At 40.3% G+C, this 16,136-nt stretch overlaps 2 protein-coding genes across 3 annotated transcripts; one reads left to right on the forward strand and one right to left on the reverse strand.

Annotated features, from left to right (window-relative positions):
* Positions 1-824: 824 nt before the first annotated feature.
* Positions 825-6,944, reverse strand: LOC140340863 (uncharacterized). 2 transcript variants are annotated; one of them, XM_072426283.1, is made up of 5 exons: positions 6,515-6,818; positions 4,365-4,559; positions 2,806-2,934; positions 2,032-2,154; positions 825-1,047 (listed from the first exon to the last, which is right to left on the reverse strand). In XM_072426283.1, exons 1-5 carry the CDS (start codon positions 6,654-6,656, stop codon positions 962-964), a joined length of 675 nt encoding a protein of 224 aa, XP_072282384.1. In that variant the 5' UTR covers positions 6,657-6,818; the 3' UTR covers positions 825-961. The 2 variants fall into 2 exon arrangements, with proteins under 2 accessions (XP_072282384.1, XP_072282385.1); XM_072426284.1 differs by lacking the exon at positions 2,032-2,154 and having other exon boundaries at positions 6,515-6,944.
* A 1,396-nt stretch (positions 6,945-8,340) lies between these two features.
* LOC140340865 (lens fiber membrane intrinsic protein-like) lies at positions 8,341-15,969 on the forward strand. The gene is made up of 5 exons (XM_072426285.1): positions 8,341-8,477; positions 12,996-13,201; positions 13,425-13,571; positions 14,451-14,579; positions 15,639-15,969. The coding sequence occupies exons 2-5, from the start codon at positions 13,033-13,035 to the stop codon at positions 15,695-15,697; spliced, it is 504 nt and encodes a 167-aa protein (XP_072282386.1). The 5' UTR covers positions 8,341-8,477; positions 12,996-13,032; the 3' UTR covers positions 15,698-15,969.
* Positions 15,970-16,136: the final 167 nt, after the last annotated feature.

Below are 16,136 nucleotides of genomic sequence, written 5' to 3' on the forward strand. Positions count from 1 at the left end.
CCACCACCATCAAAACATTTTTGTATGCTCAAAATATGCTCAAAATGTCCTTTCATTCTGCATTTTCACAGAAAATAATTAGGATTTGCATCTTCAGCTTTCCATTAATTTGGATCTACTCATCGTTTTTGAAATGGGTCACCTCCACTTTTCTCTGAGCATAAGGTGAGCTCTGAGCATGAGAACCTGCAGATAAATTTGGCCAATTCTGTGACTTGGGGCCCTTGTCTTTGGATTTTAGTTCTTCAAAGCATGGAGCTCCAGCATCGCATATTATTATCACACAGTATTTATATAGTGCCAACATATTACACAGCGCTGTACAATGTCCATAGTTACAATGTCACTAGCTGTCCCTCAAAAGGAGCTCACAATCTAATGTCCCTACCATAGTCATATGTCTTTATTACAGTCTAAGGACAATTTTGAGGGGAAGCCAATTACCTTAACTGCATTTTTCTTGAATATGGGAGGAAACCCACACAAACATGGGGAGAACCTGCAAACTCCATGCAGATAGCATCCTGGCCGAGATTTGAACCTGGGACCTAGCGCTGCACAGGACAGAGAGCTAACCACAGAGCCACCATGCTGTATATGAATGTTACTGAGCCTACGAATGCCCACTCCTCCAGACTGACATTCACCCATCAAGGCATTTAATTATTTGTAGATTTGTAATTGCCTTCCGAAAGTGTTCCCACCCCTTGCAATAGAGATAAGCTTTGGAGAAGAGCCAAACCCTCTTACTAAATATGATCCACCTGCATTGCATAAAGAAGCATAGAGACCCAATGATGACACCACCGTGTTTAAATAAGATATTGTGATGAAAACAAAGGATGAAAGCAGTTTTATTGAAATGGATGAAGCAAGGAATAAAGTTCTTTTTACAAGGTGTTCTTCAAGAAATCCTTTCCTTTCACAGGGTCTCCGGCGTTCTGCCAGTGATGGAGTATATTTAAGCTGCCATTTGGTTTCCCTGCATTGCTGTGGATATTTGAAGGTCTGTAGTTGTTTTGTCACGGGTAAAATAGCTCAACACTCCTGGAACACAGAAGAAGAAATGTACAAATAAACACAACTGAGAGAGCTCCGTCATTGGAGGAGAGACAGTCATTTGACTTTTTTTTCATTATTGGTTTTTTCTTTTGTTCACGCAAGTTTTACAAAAATACTTTACATGCCCCTCCGAAAGCCGGCACAGCATCAGTAATGTCCACCAATAAGTTTTATATATGTACAAAGCTTACCATTTCACTGCTTTATGAATGACCCCCATAAATGGCATTGGGTAAGGGGTTACATGTACCATAAAGCAGATATATCACCATATTTTTAACATTATAATAATTATATAAAAGGTGAGGGGTTTTCTATTTTTTGGGGAGAACTCCTCCCCTTCCCTCTTTACTGCCGCGGCACTGAAGAATGAATAGGAAGCACACAGCCTCCTGGCATACATACCGTACCTCACATATTAGTATTAATAATATTATCATTATTATTATTATTATTATTAATAAAAAGGATTTATTTAGCTCCAACATATTAGGCAGTGCTGTACATTAAATAGAATACAGACAGTGACACTGGAGGACATATCCCAGGAGGCTTCGGGCTGCTCCTTCTGGCCATGCCTGAATAGCTTCACATCCTATGGCTTCAATATATAGAAACCGGCTGCACTAGGGTGCTAAAAATTAGTATTGTTGTGCAAAATTCTAATGTGTTGCATCCCTGTTAAAAAAATCATGAAAAATGCACTGCCACAAAAATGGAAATATGCAAACTCCTGATATCAAGCCCATTAAATATGGCTAATCAATTCAACCAATGTTCTTGTTTGTCTTCTATAGTAGATAGAAACCACAATGGGTGTGACAAGTGGTTGCTACAAATTACAACACAATGCTAGTTGACCGACCTAAAAATGGCGCCTTCCTGTCCAACACCACAACCAATCATATATATTGCTTGTTGGCCAACATTGGAAAAAATAGGTGAGGATGTGCTTTGAATATTTCATACCAGATCCAACTGCTAAGATCACCGTCAGCCATCCCAATCCGAAGGACCAGGAATAATAGAAGTATAGGGGGACGCTGGAGAAAATGACAATTGCATGAATCATTGCCGCGAAAGCCAGGATAGCTGTGAAGGAAAAAAAATCAGATGTAGAACGCTTCTGAAAATCAGATGGAACCTTTGCAGGTTAAACCAGTGGTTCTCCACCAGGATTCCTCCATGGGTTGCTGGGGGTTCATTGAGCAATGAGCAGTTTGTGACTTTCTGGTCAGTTTAAGTGACCCCAATGATCTTTTTGGCTATCTGTAAGGGTGACATTCTTCCCAATGGCCATCAACGTAGGAATAATTCTTCCCAATGACCAGCATATTAATGTACTGTGAGCTGTGGATATAATAATTATAGAATGGGTTCTCTAAACACCTGAAAGATATTTTAAGTGTTTCCCCATGTTAAAAAGGACGAGAAACACTAAACTAGGGTCTCCTGCCCAGAATTCTGACCTCAACCCTACCATATACTTTAGGATGAATTGCAACACCAAATACAAGCCAGGTCGCCAACATCTATACTTTTGATATATTTTTTTTGGGTTAGGTGGGCACAGGGATGGGGAGGTGCAAATCTATACTCAACGTAATGGTTTTAGATGTCTGGGCTCATGTAGGTGCAATGGTCAGCTCTCCATATAGTGGCTATTTTTCCAGAAACAGTTTCATTCGGGTAACTTGGGGGTCTTATTAGATTAAACGTCTATAATAAATAACAATATCTTACCCATCAGGCCTGACACAAAGCAGAGAAATAGATGGCATCTCAAACCCTTGACCATTTCCACAATACAGTATGGGAATGAAGTGATTATCCCCACAACCATGACAGCGGATAGAAGGTTTATGACGTCACCTTTAAAGAAAAAATAAATCAATGTCATTACCCCTGCATTGTTTTAATATTCTTTTGCAGAATGTGGCCATATATATGTGGGTAGGGGGTTGGGGTATAGATCCCCTTACTGAGTTGACCTGGGGGTCCAAAGGCCACCATTTTTAGTTTGCTTAATCAAAAGATCAATTATTCTGAGTGATTATCAATGGTTTGCGAAAAGATAAGTCATGCCATTTATTGGCTTTTATTAAGGGTACAGTTGGGGATAACTACAAATTGTTCTATTTACCTATCATCAAGTAAGTGCCAACAATAGAATGTTAATAATCTACATACATGATATTGAATTTAATACAATTTAAAACTTATTTCCTTTTCATAATTCGAATTGAATCCTATATATTTACCATATGTCAAGACATATACAAAGCTTCTGATATATCTAATAATAAATTAATTAGTCACATGGTTTTCAGTTTTCTTTTTCTGTATAATATTCAATGTACAAATTGTTTATTATTATTTTTGAAATGTATTATCTTATATTCAAACTGATCTTCTGTCCATTGTGTTTATTATAACACAGACAGTGTGAGTCCCAGTTTCCCCTGAGGAAGCAAATATGCGAAATGTGCTGGAAAAGACTTTAACTTACCATTATTTAATTATTATTAAGTGCTCTTGATAACTGTGCCTAATGATATAGGTGTAAGAAGCTCAAAAAACATTGTCTATTGACTGTATGGTACTTTTTGTTACTACAATTGTTATGTTGTAATGAATATATTTTCTAGTTTGTTTTCATTTTAACAGTACTAGTTTGGCGTTAAAAGACACTTTTTGCTCCCCTTATACTTATTCTACTATAACTGGCTTGGAAATATAAACTAACATAATTTGTTGGGTAACCCTCTTTCGGACACACACCTATTTCTTAATACATAACGTATTGTTGTCAGGTGGCAATGGGCCTGGGATATGTGGGCAAGGGGTTGGGGCATGGATCCCCTTACTAAGCTGACTTGGGGGTCCAAAGGCAACCATAATAGGTTTCCCAATCATTAGATCATGTACCTGTGTGTTGGTGACCCAACATTAACGCAAGACAAATGGTTTCAACCAAGTGCAAATTTTTGGGATGTGGGAGGAAACCGGAGTGCCCTGTGGAAACCCACACAAGCACAGGGAGAAGATACAAACTCCATGCAGATTGTGCCCTGGCCAAGATTCAAACCTAGGACCCAGGCATGAGTGATAGCCACCAGGTCAACCTTGTTGAATAATGCCTTTAGGGATGGGGGCCAAAGGACACTTTTACTTTACATGGCCCCCAACGATGCCTTATTGTTCTAAATATATGTAGCTGATGTTGCATTAGTATTGATTGTTCAATTTATATCTTCCACTCTAATTCTAGTCAAGCCCTCAGCAAGATAGAGATATCTTACCTGTCAAACCTACTAAATTACAATCGGAATTCCTATCCATTGGACATTCTTCAATCAAGCCGAAGTGTGAGGACTTGGATGGGATGACTCCCCAGTAGGATGTGAATGCAGTCACCCCTGCAAGGATGCTGATGAACACCTGAAAGCATGAAATGCCAACGGCCCAATTGAGGTGGATCATCTTTGGAATTAGACCTGGGCATGGAAAACATGAAAAATAAAAAGTATAGTACAAAAAATATTATCTAGGGAGCCCGTAGACTGGAACATATGAACCTAAAGAGGACCTGGCATCAGATATAGTTTTATGTTAAGTGCAAGTACGCTTAGTGACGTATGAACACTTCCTGGTATTTCCCCCTGAACTTTATTTGCTTTCAAATAAAGGTCATCCTGTGTTATATGGAGTTGGATATAACTATTTACGTTCTTCTTGAAAGGCTTTTGGAGGGTGTCTGTGAAAACCAAAAGTTTAAAACCATTCAATGTGCTAAACGTCAAGAAAATTTTGACTTGATCTGCATTATTTTAATACAGTGATCAATCTACATCTGCATTATATTGCGAAAAGCATTCCAATTTATTGAGCTCGGGGGTTTCTATTGAAGAGTACTCAACGTTCCAGCCCACAAGGGCATTTTAGACTTCCAACCTTGTGGTCACAGTTTGGTGAAGCCTCTCTTTTTTGGTTCAAGCATGGCTGTGAGACAAGACCAGCTCAATGATGACATGGTGGGACCAGTTTGGTGTGTCCTGCACTGAGGCCCAACCTCAACCTTACTGAACACCTTTAATGAAATTGAAAGACAATCGTGAGCCAGGTCTTCTCATCCAACATCAGTACTTGAATTCACAGAATGGACAAATTCCTACAGACACCCTCCAAAAGCCTTCCAAGAAGAATGGAGATAGTTAAGGCCAACTCCATAGAACACCATTCTCCATTGAACACCCATCACCTTGAATGTAAAGTCTACCAGCTCCTACTACCGTAGAGTTAATGACATATTTCCTCTTACCTTGTCTTTATTTGTATCTCCAGTTGCAGTTCTACAAGCTTTGTGCTGTCACGTTCCCAATGTACGAGAATTAACATGAATTTACAGTATGTGAGCAATCAGTTAAGCAATGGACAAGACAAGAAGACCTGAAATAAAGGAAGTTGGTCTTTTTGCAAAAGGGTATATTGTGTAATAGCAATAGTGCCTTGTTAGTAAATTACTGAGACGTACGGAAATATTAGATCCAGCGGATCTAAACTTTTATATATAGATCTTTTACTATGCTAGTTTCAACCCTTCCCGGCTATTGTCATTTGGAACCCTGAGGTCACTCACATTACAAGATCTTGCCGGTCTTACAGTCCTACAGGTTCATCCATTATACTGAATCTACTTACTCTGATTTCACTGCACACTTTGAGTTTCTTTCAATGTACATGAAATATCTGCAGCAAGTTATCATTTGCTGGCTTGAGGGCATCCAGCATCATCTAGCCTTTTACTCCCCAGCCCGACTGCCCCTGGCCACCCCTTTCATTCATCAAATTTAATTTCATCCATTCATGCAGGTGTAGAATCATATGTTGGTCATCCCCACCAGTTATGATCACCTTGGATTTAATAAAGGACTACGGGGACTCAATGATGACTCTTTGGGCCTGATTTTTTAAAGCTCTCCAAGGCTAGAGAGGATATAGTTTTATTAGTGAAGCTGGGTGATCCAGAAAACCCTGATATTAGCAAATGTTTTCAATCCTGAACCAGATTAATTCCAGGTGCTCATTTATTCAATCCAGGGTGACTGGTGGGGAAGACCAAGAGGAAGCTGTGACAACTCCACATATAGTAAGGGGTGAAGACTTGAAAAGCCCAAAGCAGGATGGGGGTGGGGTGGGGGTGAGATATGGAATCATTATTTTTAAAACGATCCAATAAAACCAAAAGTTTTTAAAAATGTAATTAGTATGTTCATGAGAGGAGTAATGGAGACACCAGATATAGCAAAATATATGCATGGGAAATTGCAGGTTTTAGTTCATTTTTTGTATTTCTATACAATTTTATTTAAAGCCGAAAAAACTCCCAAAAAAATCTCCATAAGTTACTTTTTTTCCAGTTAAATTGGAACAATAATTAAAAAACACTTACCTTTACAGGTGGTAAGATGTTGACCCCTACACGATCCTAGTCCAGTCTGTCCTGTGCTGTTTGTTCCGGAGCCGGCTGGACACCAGGCACCCCATCTTCTTCCTCTTCTTCCGGGTTCTTCCAATTTCATCCGATCTTCCATGAGATTGGGTGATGCGCCTTCCAGAAAATTTTCCAGAATTTTTTTTTCATTAGAGAAAATCCTCTATTCATTTACCATTTTTGCTACAGTGCACTTTTACAACCCTTTTATGCTTTTATACAGAGCTGCAACACATCAGAAAATTGCACAATTTAGCTCATCAATGTAGGAGATAAGAAATTAAACCACAGGACATCAAGCTAATTGTCTTGACCTTGCATTGGAACTGAAGGGGACTTTTAGTAAAGAAAGATAAAAAAAAATACTGTTTACTTTTACTTTGGATGAGCCCTTGATCCCTCTGCAATCTAAAGCTACGTACACACTTCCAATTATTATCGTCGGAAAACGAACGACGAACGTTCCTGCACGATATATACGAACGATCGTATAGCACCGATCCTGCACATAGAGGTAACGACACGATCGTTCGTAGATATTGTACACACAATAGATACGATCGTTTAAGCGATAGAGGAACTATGTGCACGACAGGAAAGTGAACGGACGTTCGTTCATCACGCATGCTCTGAACATGGACGATCAACGAACGACCGTACACACGAACGATGTTCAACGATCGTCGTCCAATCCGATCCGACGGTCCGGTCGTTCGTTTCCATCGACTTTCCTCGTTCGTCGGCGTCGTTGGTTACTTTTTTACGAACGATTTTTTGCCCAATCGATCGTTCGTCGTTCGATTGGAACGATAAAAATTGCAAGTGTGTACGCACCTTTATTACAGTCAGTCCCGCACCATCCCACATTTCTTCTGCTTTCTTTTTCCTATGTTACGCAATCGTGCACTGCACAGGCGTGAGACTGAGCGATGTTTCTTTCTGAAAATGTAAAAAACAAAAATGCTAATTTACTGTGCATGTGTGAGATCAGTACTTTTACATTCCAAGATTGCGCATGTGCAGGAGGAGCAGCCCGAGCAGGAGGCTCTGAGCTTCCTACTTAGAATTTACTGTCGTGGCAGTAAGGACAGAAGGGGAGGAGTCTCCCCTTCAATTGTCAAAAAAAAGTTAAAAAACAACAAAATAAACACTTTTTTTCCCATGTGTTTATTCACTGGTTTATATAAAGTGAAACGTTTGATGTTAGATCTGCTTTAAGCAATACAGCTTGGTCACTTTCCCGCCCCCGAGGTGCAGCTGCAGCTCTTCCCTTTGATCTCTCTGTTCTCTTTTCCTATTTTCTCCTTCAGCTTTTCTATACAGGAGGCTACTGAAGACTAATGAGAAGTTGAATCCAGATACTTATATTCCCTTCATTTTCCACATCTGCATGGAGTTTATATAGATGTTAATCCAGGCTCCAATATTTCATTATCTGCAACTTTTATGAAAAAAATATCTGGCAATCCTGACATGTTCAGGCACTTTCTTTTATTATGGGGTGACATTTGTCACCTACACCTACCTAACTAAAGTAATATGCAGAACTTCAGCAACCATTCAGCTGAGATGTACTTTAGGCTTTGATAATAACCATTAACCAATAATAATAATAACCAATAATGTACAACCATTGGTGATACATTGCAGTGTTGTTTTTTGCAAGTAAACTGTTACTTCTGTTTTCACCTCAATCATAATGTTTTCACACTATCCTAGGCTGAACTTCACTTATGAATACATATTGAGTGATATTTTTCTGAGCCCAATCAAAGCAATCTCTATGTGTGAAGTTCCCAACCACAGGCGATGAAGTCATTTTTGTAGCTTCTCCCCCAACTGACATGAGACCCTGAACCAGACGAGAGCTCATCAGACCACTCAGGAAGCGTAGAGGAAGACGAAGCTCTCGGCATACAAGGTACCTCTCCTTTACACGTAGAAATATCTTAATATATAATTCATGCAGAGACTAGGAGATGGAAACTGGAGCAAAGCTTTAGATGTTTCTGACAATCAGGTGTTGGCTTCGCTTCAATGGCCAAGTGCGACTAGAAATTGGATTGGTAAACCAATGGCTCCATGTTGGTTCAAGTTTTCATAATCTAGATTGCATGGTGCAGGAAAGGGGCATCTAAAGGAGAATTCTTTATATTAGATATGTAAGGTCAGGAGACTGGGGAGGAATTCTGTTCTTTTGTATGTTGATTCTCGAAGATCTGTGCATTGTCAATTTTATTGTGTGCCCCTTCCCGGAATTCTTCCAATCTCCCAAAACCCTTTTAGCATGTTCACAGTCTCTGACCAGCCCTTGTTTTCCGCCCTGTAGTTTTTGTGTCTGCGGTCTCTGGCTATCTCTTCTTTCATGCTCACAGTCTCTGACCATCTCTTGTTTGATGCCTGCAGTCTCTGCCCATCACTTATTTCATGCCTACAGTCTCTGACCATCTCTTGTTTCAAGCCTGCAGTCTCTGGTCATCTCTTGTTTGATGCTTGCAGTGTCTGGCCATCTCTTGTTTCATGCCTGCACTCTCTGACCATCTCTTGTTTCAAGCCTGCAGTCTCTGGTCATCTCTTGTTTAATGCATGCAGTCTCTGACCATCTCTTGTTTCACAGTAAGTCTATGTACAAACATGTGTTGAATAAAGTATCACAAAATGATGGTTGAAGTTTTGATGATAATGATAATAATACTGATACTGATACTGGTGATGGTAATGATACTGATGCTGAAGATAATAATGCTGTTGTTTATGATGTTTATGATGCTGGTAATAATGCTACTAATAATGTTGATAATGGTGTTGATAATGTTGATAATGGTGGAACTGCAAGCAAACACATGACAGGTTCAGCAGACAGTCCCAATCACTATTAAACTACAGTAATCTATATAACTGCATTAAATACCTTTTTGGCCTTTTGTCTACTCTTATGGAACTCTCTGGCTGGAACTCTTGCTGTTCTCTCTCTCTCTCTCTCTGTTCTCTCTCTCTCTGTTCTCTCTCTCTCTCTGTTAGCACGCTGAATACAGCATGGTTTGCTAGGGAATTTCCCCATAGAACACAGTGTAAGGCTGGTTGTGATTGGTTGAGGCCTCTGCATAGTGTAAGACTCACTGTGATTGGCTTATCTCTCTTAGCTAGATAATGCCTCTTAAAGGTATATTTTCTTTTTCTGCCTATATTAACAAAATGCATATATAACTGTTATAAACATTCACAATCATAAAATACAATGATAACTCTGTGTCTAGCTTAAACATATGAGCATATGAGCTGTATAGTGGAGTTATTGGCAAGTTTAGGTGTATACAGAATATACTGCACTAATAACCTAGGACAGGTTTTAGCTGGCCAGCTACACTGACCATCTCTTGTTGCATGCCAAGCAGTGTGTAATGTGTCTCTAGTCTATGAACCTCTCCTAAAGAATACTCCCTATCTCCAAAAAATGTACAGCATGTTTATAGTCTCTGGCCAGCTTTTATTTCATGTTTACAATCTCTGACCATCTTGTGTTTTATACCTACATTCTCTTATCATCCCTTCCATCTCCAATGTCTGCAGTCCCTGGCCATCACTTGTTTTATGTCTGCAGTCTCTGACCATTTTTTTTGGCATGTCTGCAGTCTCTGACCATTTCTTTTTGCATGTCTGCAGTCTCTGACCATTTCTTTTTGCATGTCTGCAGTCTCTGACCACCTGTTGTTGCCCATACACAGTTTCTGACCATCTTCTGGTGTCATCAAGAAACAAATTGTAATTAGGCCGACCACCACTGTGACTCACTCTGAGCTGTCACCGATATTTCCTTTTTTTCTAACACCTCTGTGGTTTGCAGCTGCTTTAGATGAGAAGATGCGGTTATTTCTTTACAAGAACACTCCCGCTAGCATAAAGTTAGCAGTCACACTGTACTGTTCTAGGAAATCAATAAGATTCACAAAGTTTAAATATAAGTTTCAAAGAATTCTTTCCTCCAAGCCAGCTATTAAATGACCCGTTCTCTTGATGGTTTATGTAGAATAAAAGCACAAACCACTAGAGACTGTTCCAGATATAGTAAAAAAGATTTGTCACAATATTTTAGTTCTATGGCAACTGAAAACAGTAGTTGTAGGAGAGTTCTCCCTTATTTTGGGGGACAGTTGGAACCTGGATGGGGTATTTACTCCTTTATTCTTAGTAATAAGTCCTTTGAAGCTATGTTAATCTACAACTTGATCTTTTGAATGAGGTGGAACCCTTGAAATGGCTTTCAGGTCTTCAGGGAGCCCCTTCTATGATTACTATATGCACAGATCATGGCATGGTAGTCCGGGGGAAGGCTGCCTCTCCTACAGATAACCAAAAAAAACATTGGTATCTATTAAACTGACCTGAAAGAAAAGGAACCATTAGGTACCTCTGGAGGAACCCCAAGGTTCCACAGAACTGTGGTTCAGAAACACTTGTCTACAGTATCATATATTTCTAAATTTCTGACCTGAGTGAGGGTCCTAAAGCATTTTATTAAGAATGATGATGGACTCAACTCACGGAAACGCATTGGAAGTCAACTCTTGATAGACCCTTCCTTGTGTGCACCAGGGAGCTTCCACGCTACCATGCTAAGAACCCTTTCCCAAAAAATACTCCCAATGAACTGTTGAGTACTCCAACACTCCATTTCCCGGTTCTCCTAATGGGTACCCCCTTCTCCCATAGACAGATACCCTCCCTATGCTCCACCAAAGTTACCCTGTGAGTTTGCTAACTGATCCCCATGTACGATCCACGTTGGAGCTTAGCTATTATACTTTCCTCCTCTTCAACATGGTGGTGTGTAAGCATGACCCTTTGTTCCTGTTTAGATAATTCATAGAAAAGAGAGGATTAGAAGGCCAATGAGGTCAAGAGCTACCAGCTCTGGTTCATTAGGAGGGAATAATATTAAATGAAACTCGTTGGAATTCAACTCTTGATAGAGCGCTTCATCGGGCATGATTTAATTAAGCTCTACAAGATTGGAGAGGATCAGCAATCACGGGAGAAGCTAGGTGTTCCAGCAAACTTGGCATAGATTTCTTAAAAATCTTTTGTTATAAATTGCCAAATGGTTTCACTCCTGGACCAGATCCATTTTAAGTTTTCTGGATCACACAGGTTCTCCCATGATAGTTTATCTATTCCGGTCTTGGAGAGCTTTAAAAAATCAGAAACAGAGAGCTTCCACATTACATCAACCACTGTATTCAAATAAAACTTGTAGATACACCCTACCTATGCTCCTTTGACATTCTGTTTTTTGTGGGGTTATAAACTGTAATCCCCATTTAACATCAACGTTGGAGGTTATATAGAAATTTTAGGCTTGCCCCCTGCTCAACATGGTGGTAGGGTAAGCATGACCCCGTGTTCCTAGTTAAATAATGAATAGGAAGAGGAAATTAGAAGGCCCTATGAGGTCAAGCCCGACCTTATCCTGGGAATAATGATTGGAAAATGTCCTCCTATATAAATATATCTGAAGCAAGTAAGATAAAAGTAAATTTCTGAAAAATTCTATTCATTTTAGTTCTACTGAAGTTCTGAAAGTTAATGAACCCCAGAAATCTCCACATTGGTAGTCCCATTGATCCCTGAATGGTTTCTCCCATATTTTAGGTCAAGGTCAAAAATGTGTAGGATGGTTTGGGAAACCAGATTGGGCAAAAATCAGCCTGACATACAAATTCTACCAGGGATCTTAGGATAGGAGAGTGAGACATGATGGGACTGGAGGTCAAGCTTTGGGTTTGCAGAAGAACCCAGACAAAAAAAGATACTGTATAGTGCAAAAGCTGCCTTTGGTTCTTTGTTCCCAGAAGCCCTTTGGGAATCCTAATTGCCAAGGAACCTACTAAAATTGGGATTGGGGTCTATTGGACAAAGTCCAAACCGTGTTTCTCAAACAGGAACTTGTTGAACCTTAGGGTTCCTCAAGAAGTTGCTGGGGGTTCTTTGAGCAATGAGCAGTTTCTGCCTCTCGGGTCACAATAACTGACACCAATGATCTGTTTGGTTCTCTGTAATGGTGACATTCTTCCCAATGGCCAGCAATGTAAGAGGAATTCTTCCTATTGACCACCATACTAATGTACTGTGGGCACTGGATATAGTAAATAAAGAAGGGGTTGCCTACAGGTCAGTCCAAGAGTTCCCCCATGTTGAAAAGGTCTTTTGAATTTTAGGACCACCTTAGTGGGGACCTTTTGCACGAAGGCCCATGACAGTCCTACCTGTTGGCTGTGAGTGAATAAACCAGGTGATGGTCATCTCTTGGAATACCAGTGAATGTTGACTTCAGATAGGTGTCTTTTTCTAGTTCCCCCTTACCACGTTACCCTTTATATTGTCACCCCTGACCCTTATTTTTGTGAGGTCACACCTCTGACATCTGATACCCTTCCTACAGGATTACATATCTGGTGTTGTGGACGTTCCTGAGGAAGATGTTGTGTGGAAACGTTGTCGGGCTCACCTGCTCCTGTCTGAGCTTCATTTTGGGGCTCACTGGCATCCTCAGCGACTACTGGCTGGTGAATTTTGGGTCAGGGCTCTTCCATGAAGGTATCTGGCAGCAATGTACCAATAACGTTTGTGCTAAAATCACCGGCAGAGGTAAGATTTGTGTTCATGTGTGCCAGCTCTATGTATAACATATAAACCCAACTGCAGCCAGTGTGCAGAAGGGTTATGACCTCTGTTAGGGTATTACAGTAGTCTTTGCCCCAGCTAGGGCAAACCTGTCAGAGGTTCTTACCCTTCCTTCCCTGTAATTCTGCATTTGGGTTTTAGGACCAGATTGAATTCCTCTTGATTAACACTTGTCTTATCCCCATAGCGTATATTGATGCCACGCGTGCCCTTCTCATCCTGTCCACCGTTATGCTCCTATCTGCCATGCTATTTTCCTGCCTCACATTTCTCAGTTTTCATGCCGGAAAGTTCACCGCCTCCCTTTTAGCCGGTACTATGGAAGTTCTATCAGGTAAGGACCCGCCCCCGAGGAACGGCTTGCTGCTGTATTTGCTATTTGTTTGTTGCTTCACAACTCAAATGTGCTGTAAAGGCAAAGAGATGTTAAAACAGAACCACCTATGTCTCCAATCAGCTTACACTACATTTGTAACAAAAGAAAAACCATCTTAAAAGGTTCTTTTTATTTTATTCCACTGTAAAGTAGCAGTCACATGACCACATAGTCCATGGGTAGTGATCTCAGCTGTGCCAAGTAGAGCACAACTCAACCTTCTCTGTACCAATAAATGGAGGGCATATCCAAGAAGGCTTAGTGACTGCAGCGAGATGAGTGAGACTGTGATAAAAAAAATGCATTGTCACACTTCAACAACACATCACAAGCCAGGGCGAGAGAGATACCAGGCACTGGATGTGGTTGTTACTCTGTTAGTACCTTGGCAACAACAGGAAAGTAGATATGTCGTCCATGTAGTTTATAGAAACACAAAGGGGTGTGAAAAAGACAGGAAATAAATGAGTGAAAAAAACAAACATTGTCGAAATATAAGGGACTTGTGCATTCTTGGTGAGCTTTTTGTTTTTTTCTTTCTAAATCTGTGCATTACTATATCCCTGTAACTTCCTGTAATACAGACCAGTCACTGCTGCTCTCTCTCCTTGGGCAGGGTGACTGGTCTTGTCTCCGCCCCTTCCTAAAGTTTTCAGTAGGCAGCCAGTAGTGGGAGGAGCTGCTGGGCCCCTCCCACAGCTCTTCTTTCTGCATACGCTCAGTAGTGATGCCACTGTCACTTTTACAAGATGATATCTAGATTTGTATGTAGAAATTAATGTACATCACAGAGATCACAGTCCAGGCTAATGTAACTTTGTCACCTATCTGTTACAGCGATTTTCCTGATCATCGGAATGGTGGTGTACACTTTGGAAACGGCTCACAATGTCTTGAATAGCTCCTACAACTACCAGTGGTCATTCTTCCTCTGCTGGACCTCTGGGGTGTTAATAACAGTTGCAGGTTGGTTCTCAGTGATTTAATCCATAGGGGGGAATGGGAGTTATATTAACCAATGGTCTTCCCTTAAAGGACAGCTCATATTTCAATATATATTATAAAGGACAGCTCAAGATTCACCTTGTCTGCACAGACATTAGGCCTGATTTATTAAAGCTCTCCAAGGCTGGAGAGGATACACTTTCATCAGTGAAGCTTGGTGATCCAGCAAACCTGGAATGGATCTGGTCCAGGATTGAAAACATTTGCAAACAAATAGCAAATGACTTTTAAGAAATCTATTTCAGTTTTGCTGGATCACCCAGCTTCACTGATGAAAGTGTATCCTCTCCAGACTTAGAAAGCTTTAAAAAATCAGGGCCATTGCACTTGCAGACTAAGAAGGAACATGGTAATGATCTCAGTGGATAAATCAGTTTCTGTAGGGGCCCTTCTAAAAACTAAAAATCGATCAAGGCAGAAGGGGGCCCTGGGCTTTGTAGTAGCTGTGGCCACCTATTATTTGGATTGCATGGTCTGCAGTGCCGTAGATCCCCATCATCAGACGCCTATAAATGTATCTTTTATTGTGAAAGAACTGAAAGTGTACGGCTCTAACCAATCCTGCTATTTTCCTGGCATACTACAGGACTGTAAGGGTGTAGTTGGGTCCCCGGACATCCACCGGGCCCTGAGCCCCTCCTGGGGCTGTCTTGTGCTTGATTCAGCTTTGCCGAAAATATACAGGGGAGGCAAACCTGATGACAAACCAATGCACCAGAGAATGCCAACCCCCGACATTCCCAGTCTTACCCGAAAGACCAGCAACTTCTCCAATATTAATCAGTGCAGACTGCAAACAGACCCAATATTTGCATTCAAGTCAAAGTGACAGGTTCTCTTTAAAGCCCACCCCTCACACTGTGCCTAATGTAGATTATATATATTTATATGTCTTGTCTGCTTCCTATAAAAAGTCAACTGCAGACCTAGAACCCAGAACCCAGAAAAAGCTCAATATATCTGAGATTTTTTTTAAATCAGCAAATGTTTGTAAATCTAATCCAATCTTTATCTGTCCAGCAACTTCTCACATCCTGGCGCACAAATCAACGCCACAAGCCGGCTACGAATCCATGTGAGAAGGAAACGTCATCAACGTAACTTTACTAAAAATCCAATGGGAAGGGAGAAGGAAATCTGACGCCCTCTTCTGCTCATTTATAGAAACTGCACAAAAAACTTTCTACCAATCAGATTTTATCTTTGTGTGTTTTTTATATTTGTTATAAAGTTGCAATTTTAAAGGAAATATTTGTTACAGCTTTTTTTTATATTATAAATCAGCCCTAATAATGTCTGTAGGTGTGGCGATGCGTTTTTATTGGTCAGAAATAAAAATAAATATATATTATTTATGTTTGGTCTGCCTCTTATCTACAACTTTTTAAAGATTCTGAGAGGAGAAATTATCTGGATTTTTGTTTTTTGTTTTTTATTTATTTTGTGTGTGTCTCCACCTCTTCCAGTTTCTTGCCTAGGCAGGAATGATTGACAGCTAATCCTGCAGCCTCCTAGGAG

Source organism: Pyxicephalus adspersus, chromosome 11, assembly GCF_032062135.1.
Source record: "Pyxicephalus adspersus chromosome 11, UCB_Pads_2.0, whole genome shotgun sequence".
NCBI lineage: Eukaryota > Metazoa > Chordata > Amphibia > Anura > Pyxicephalidae > Pyxicephalus > Pyxicephalus adspersus.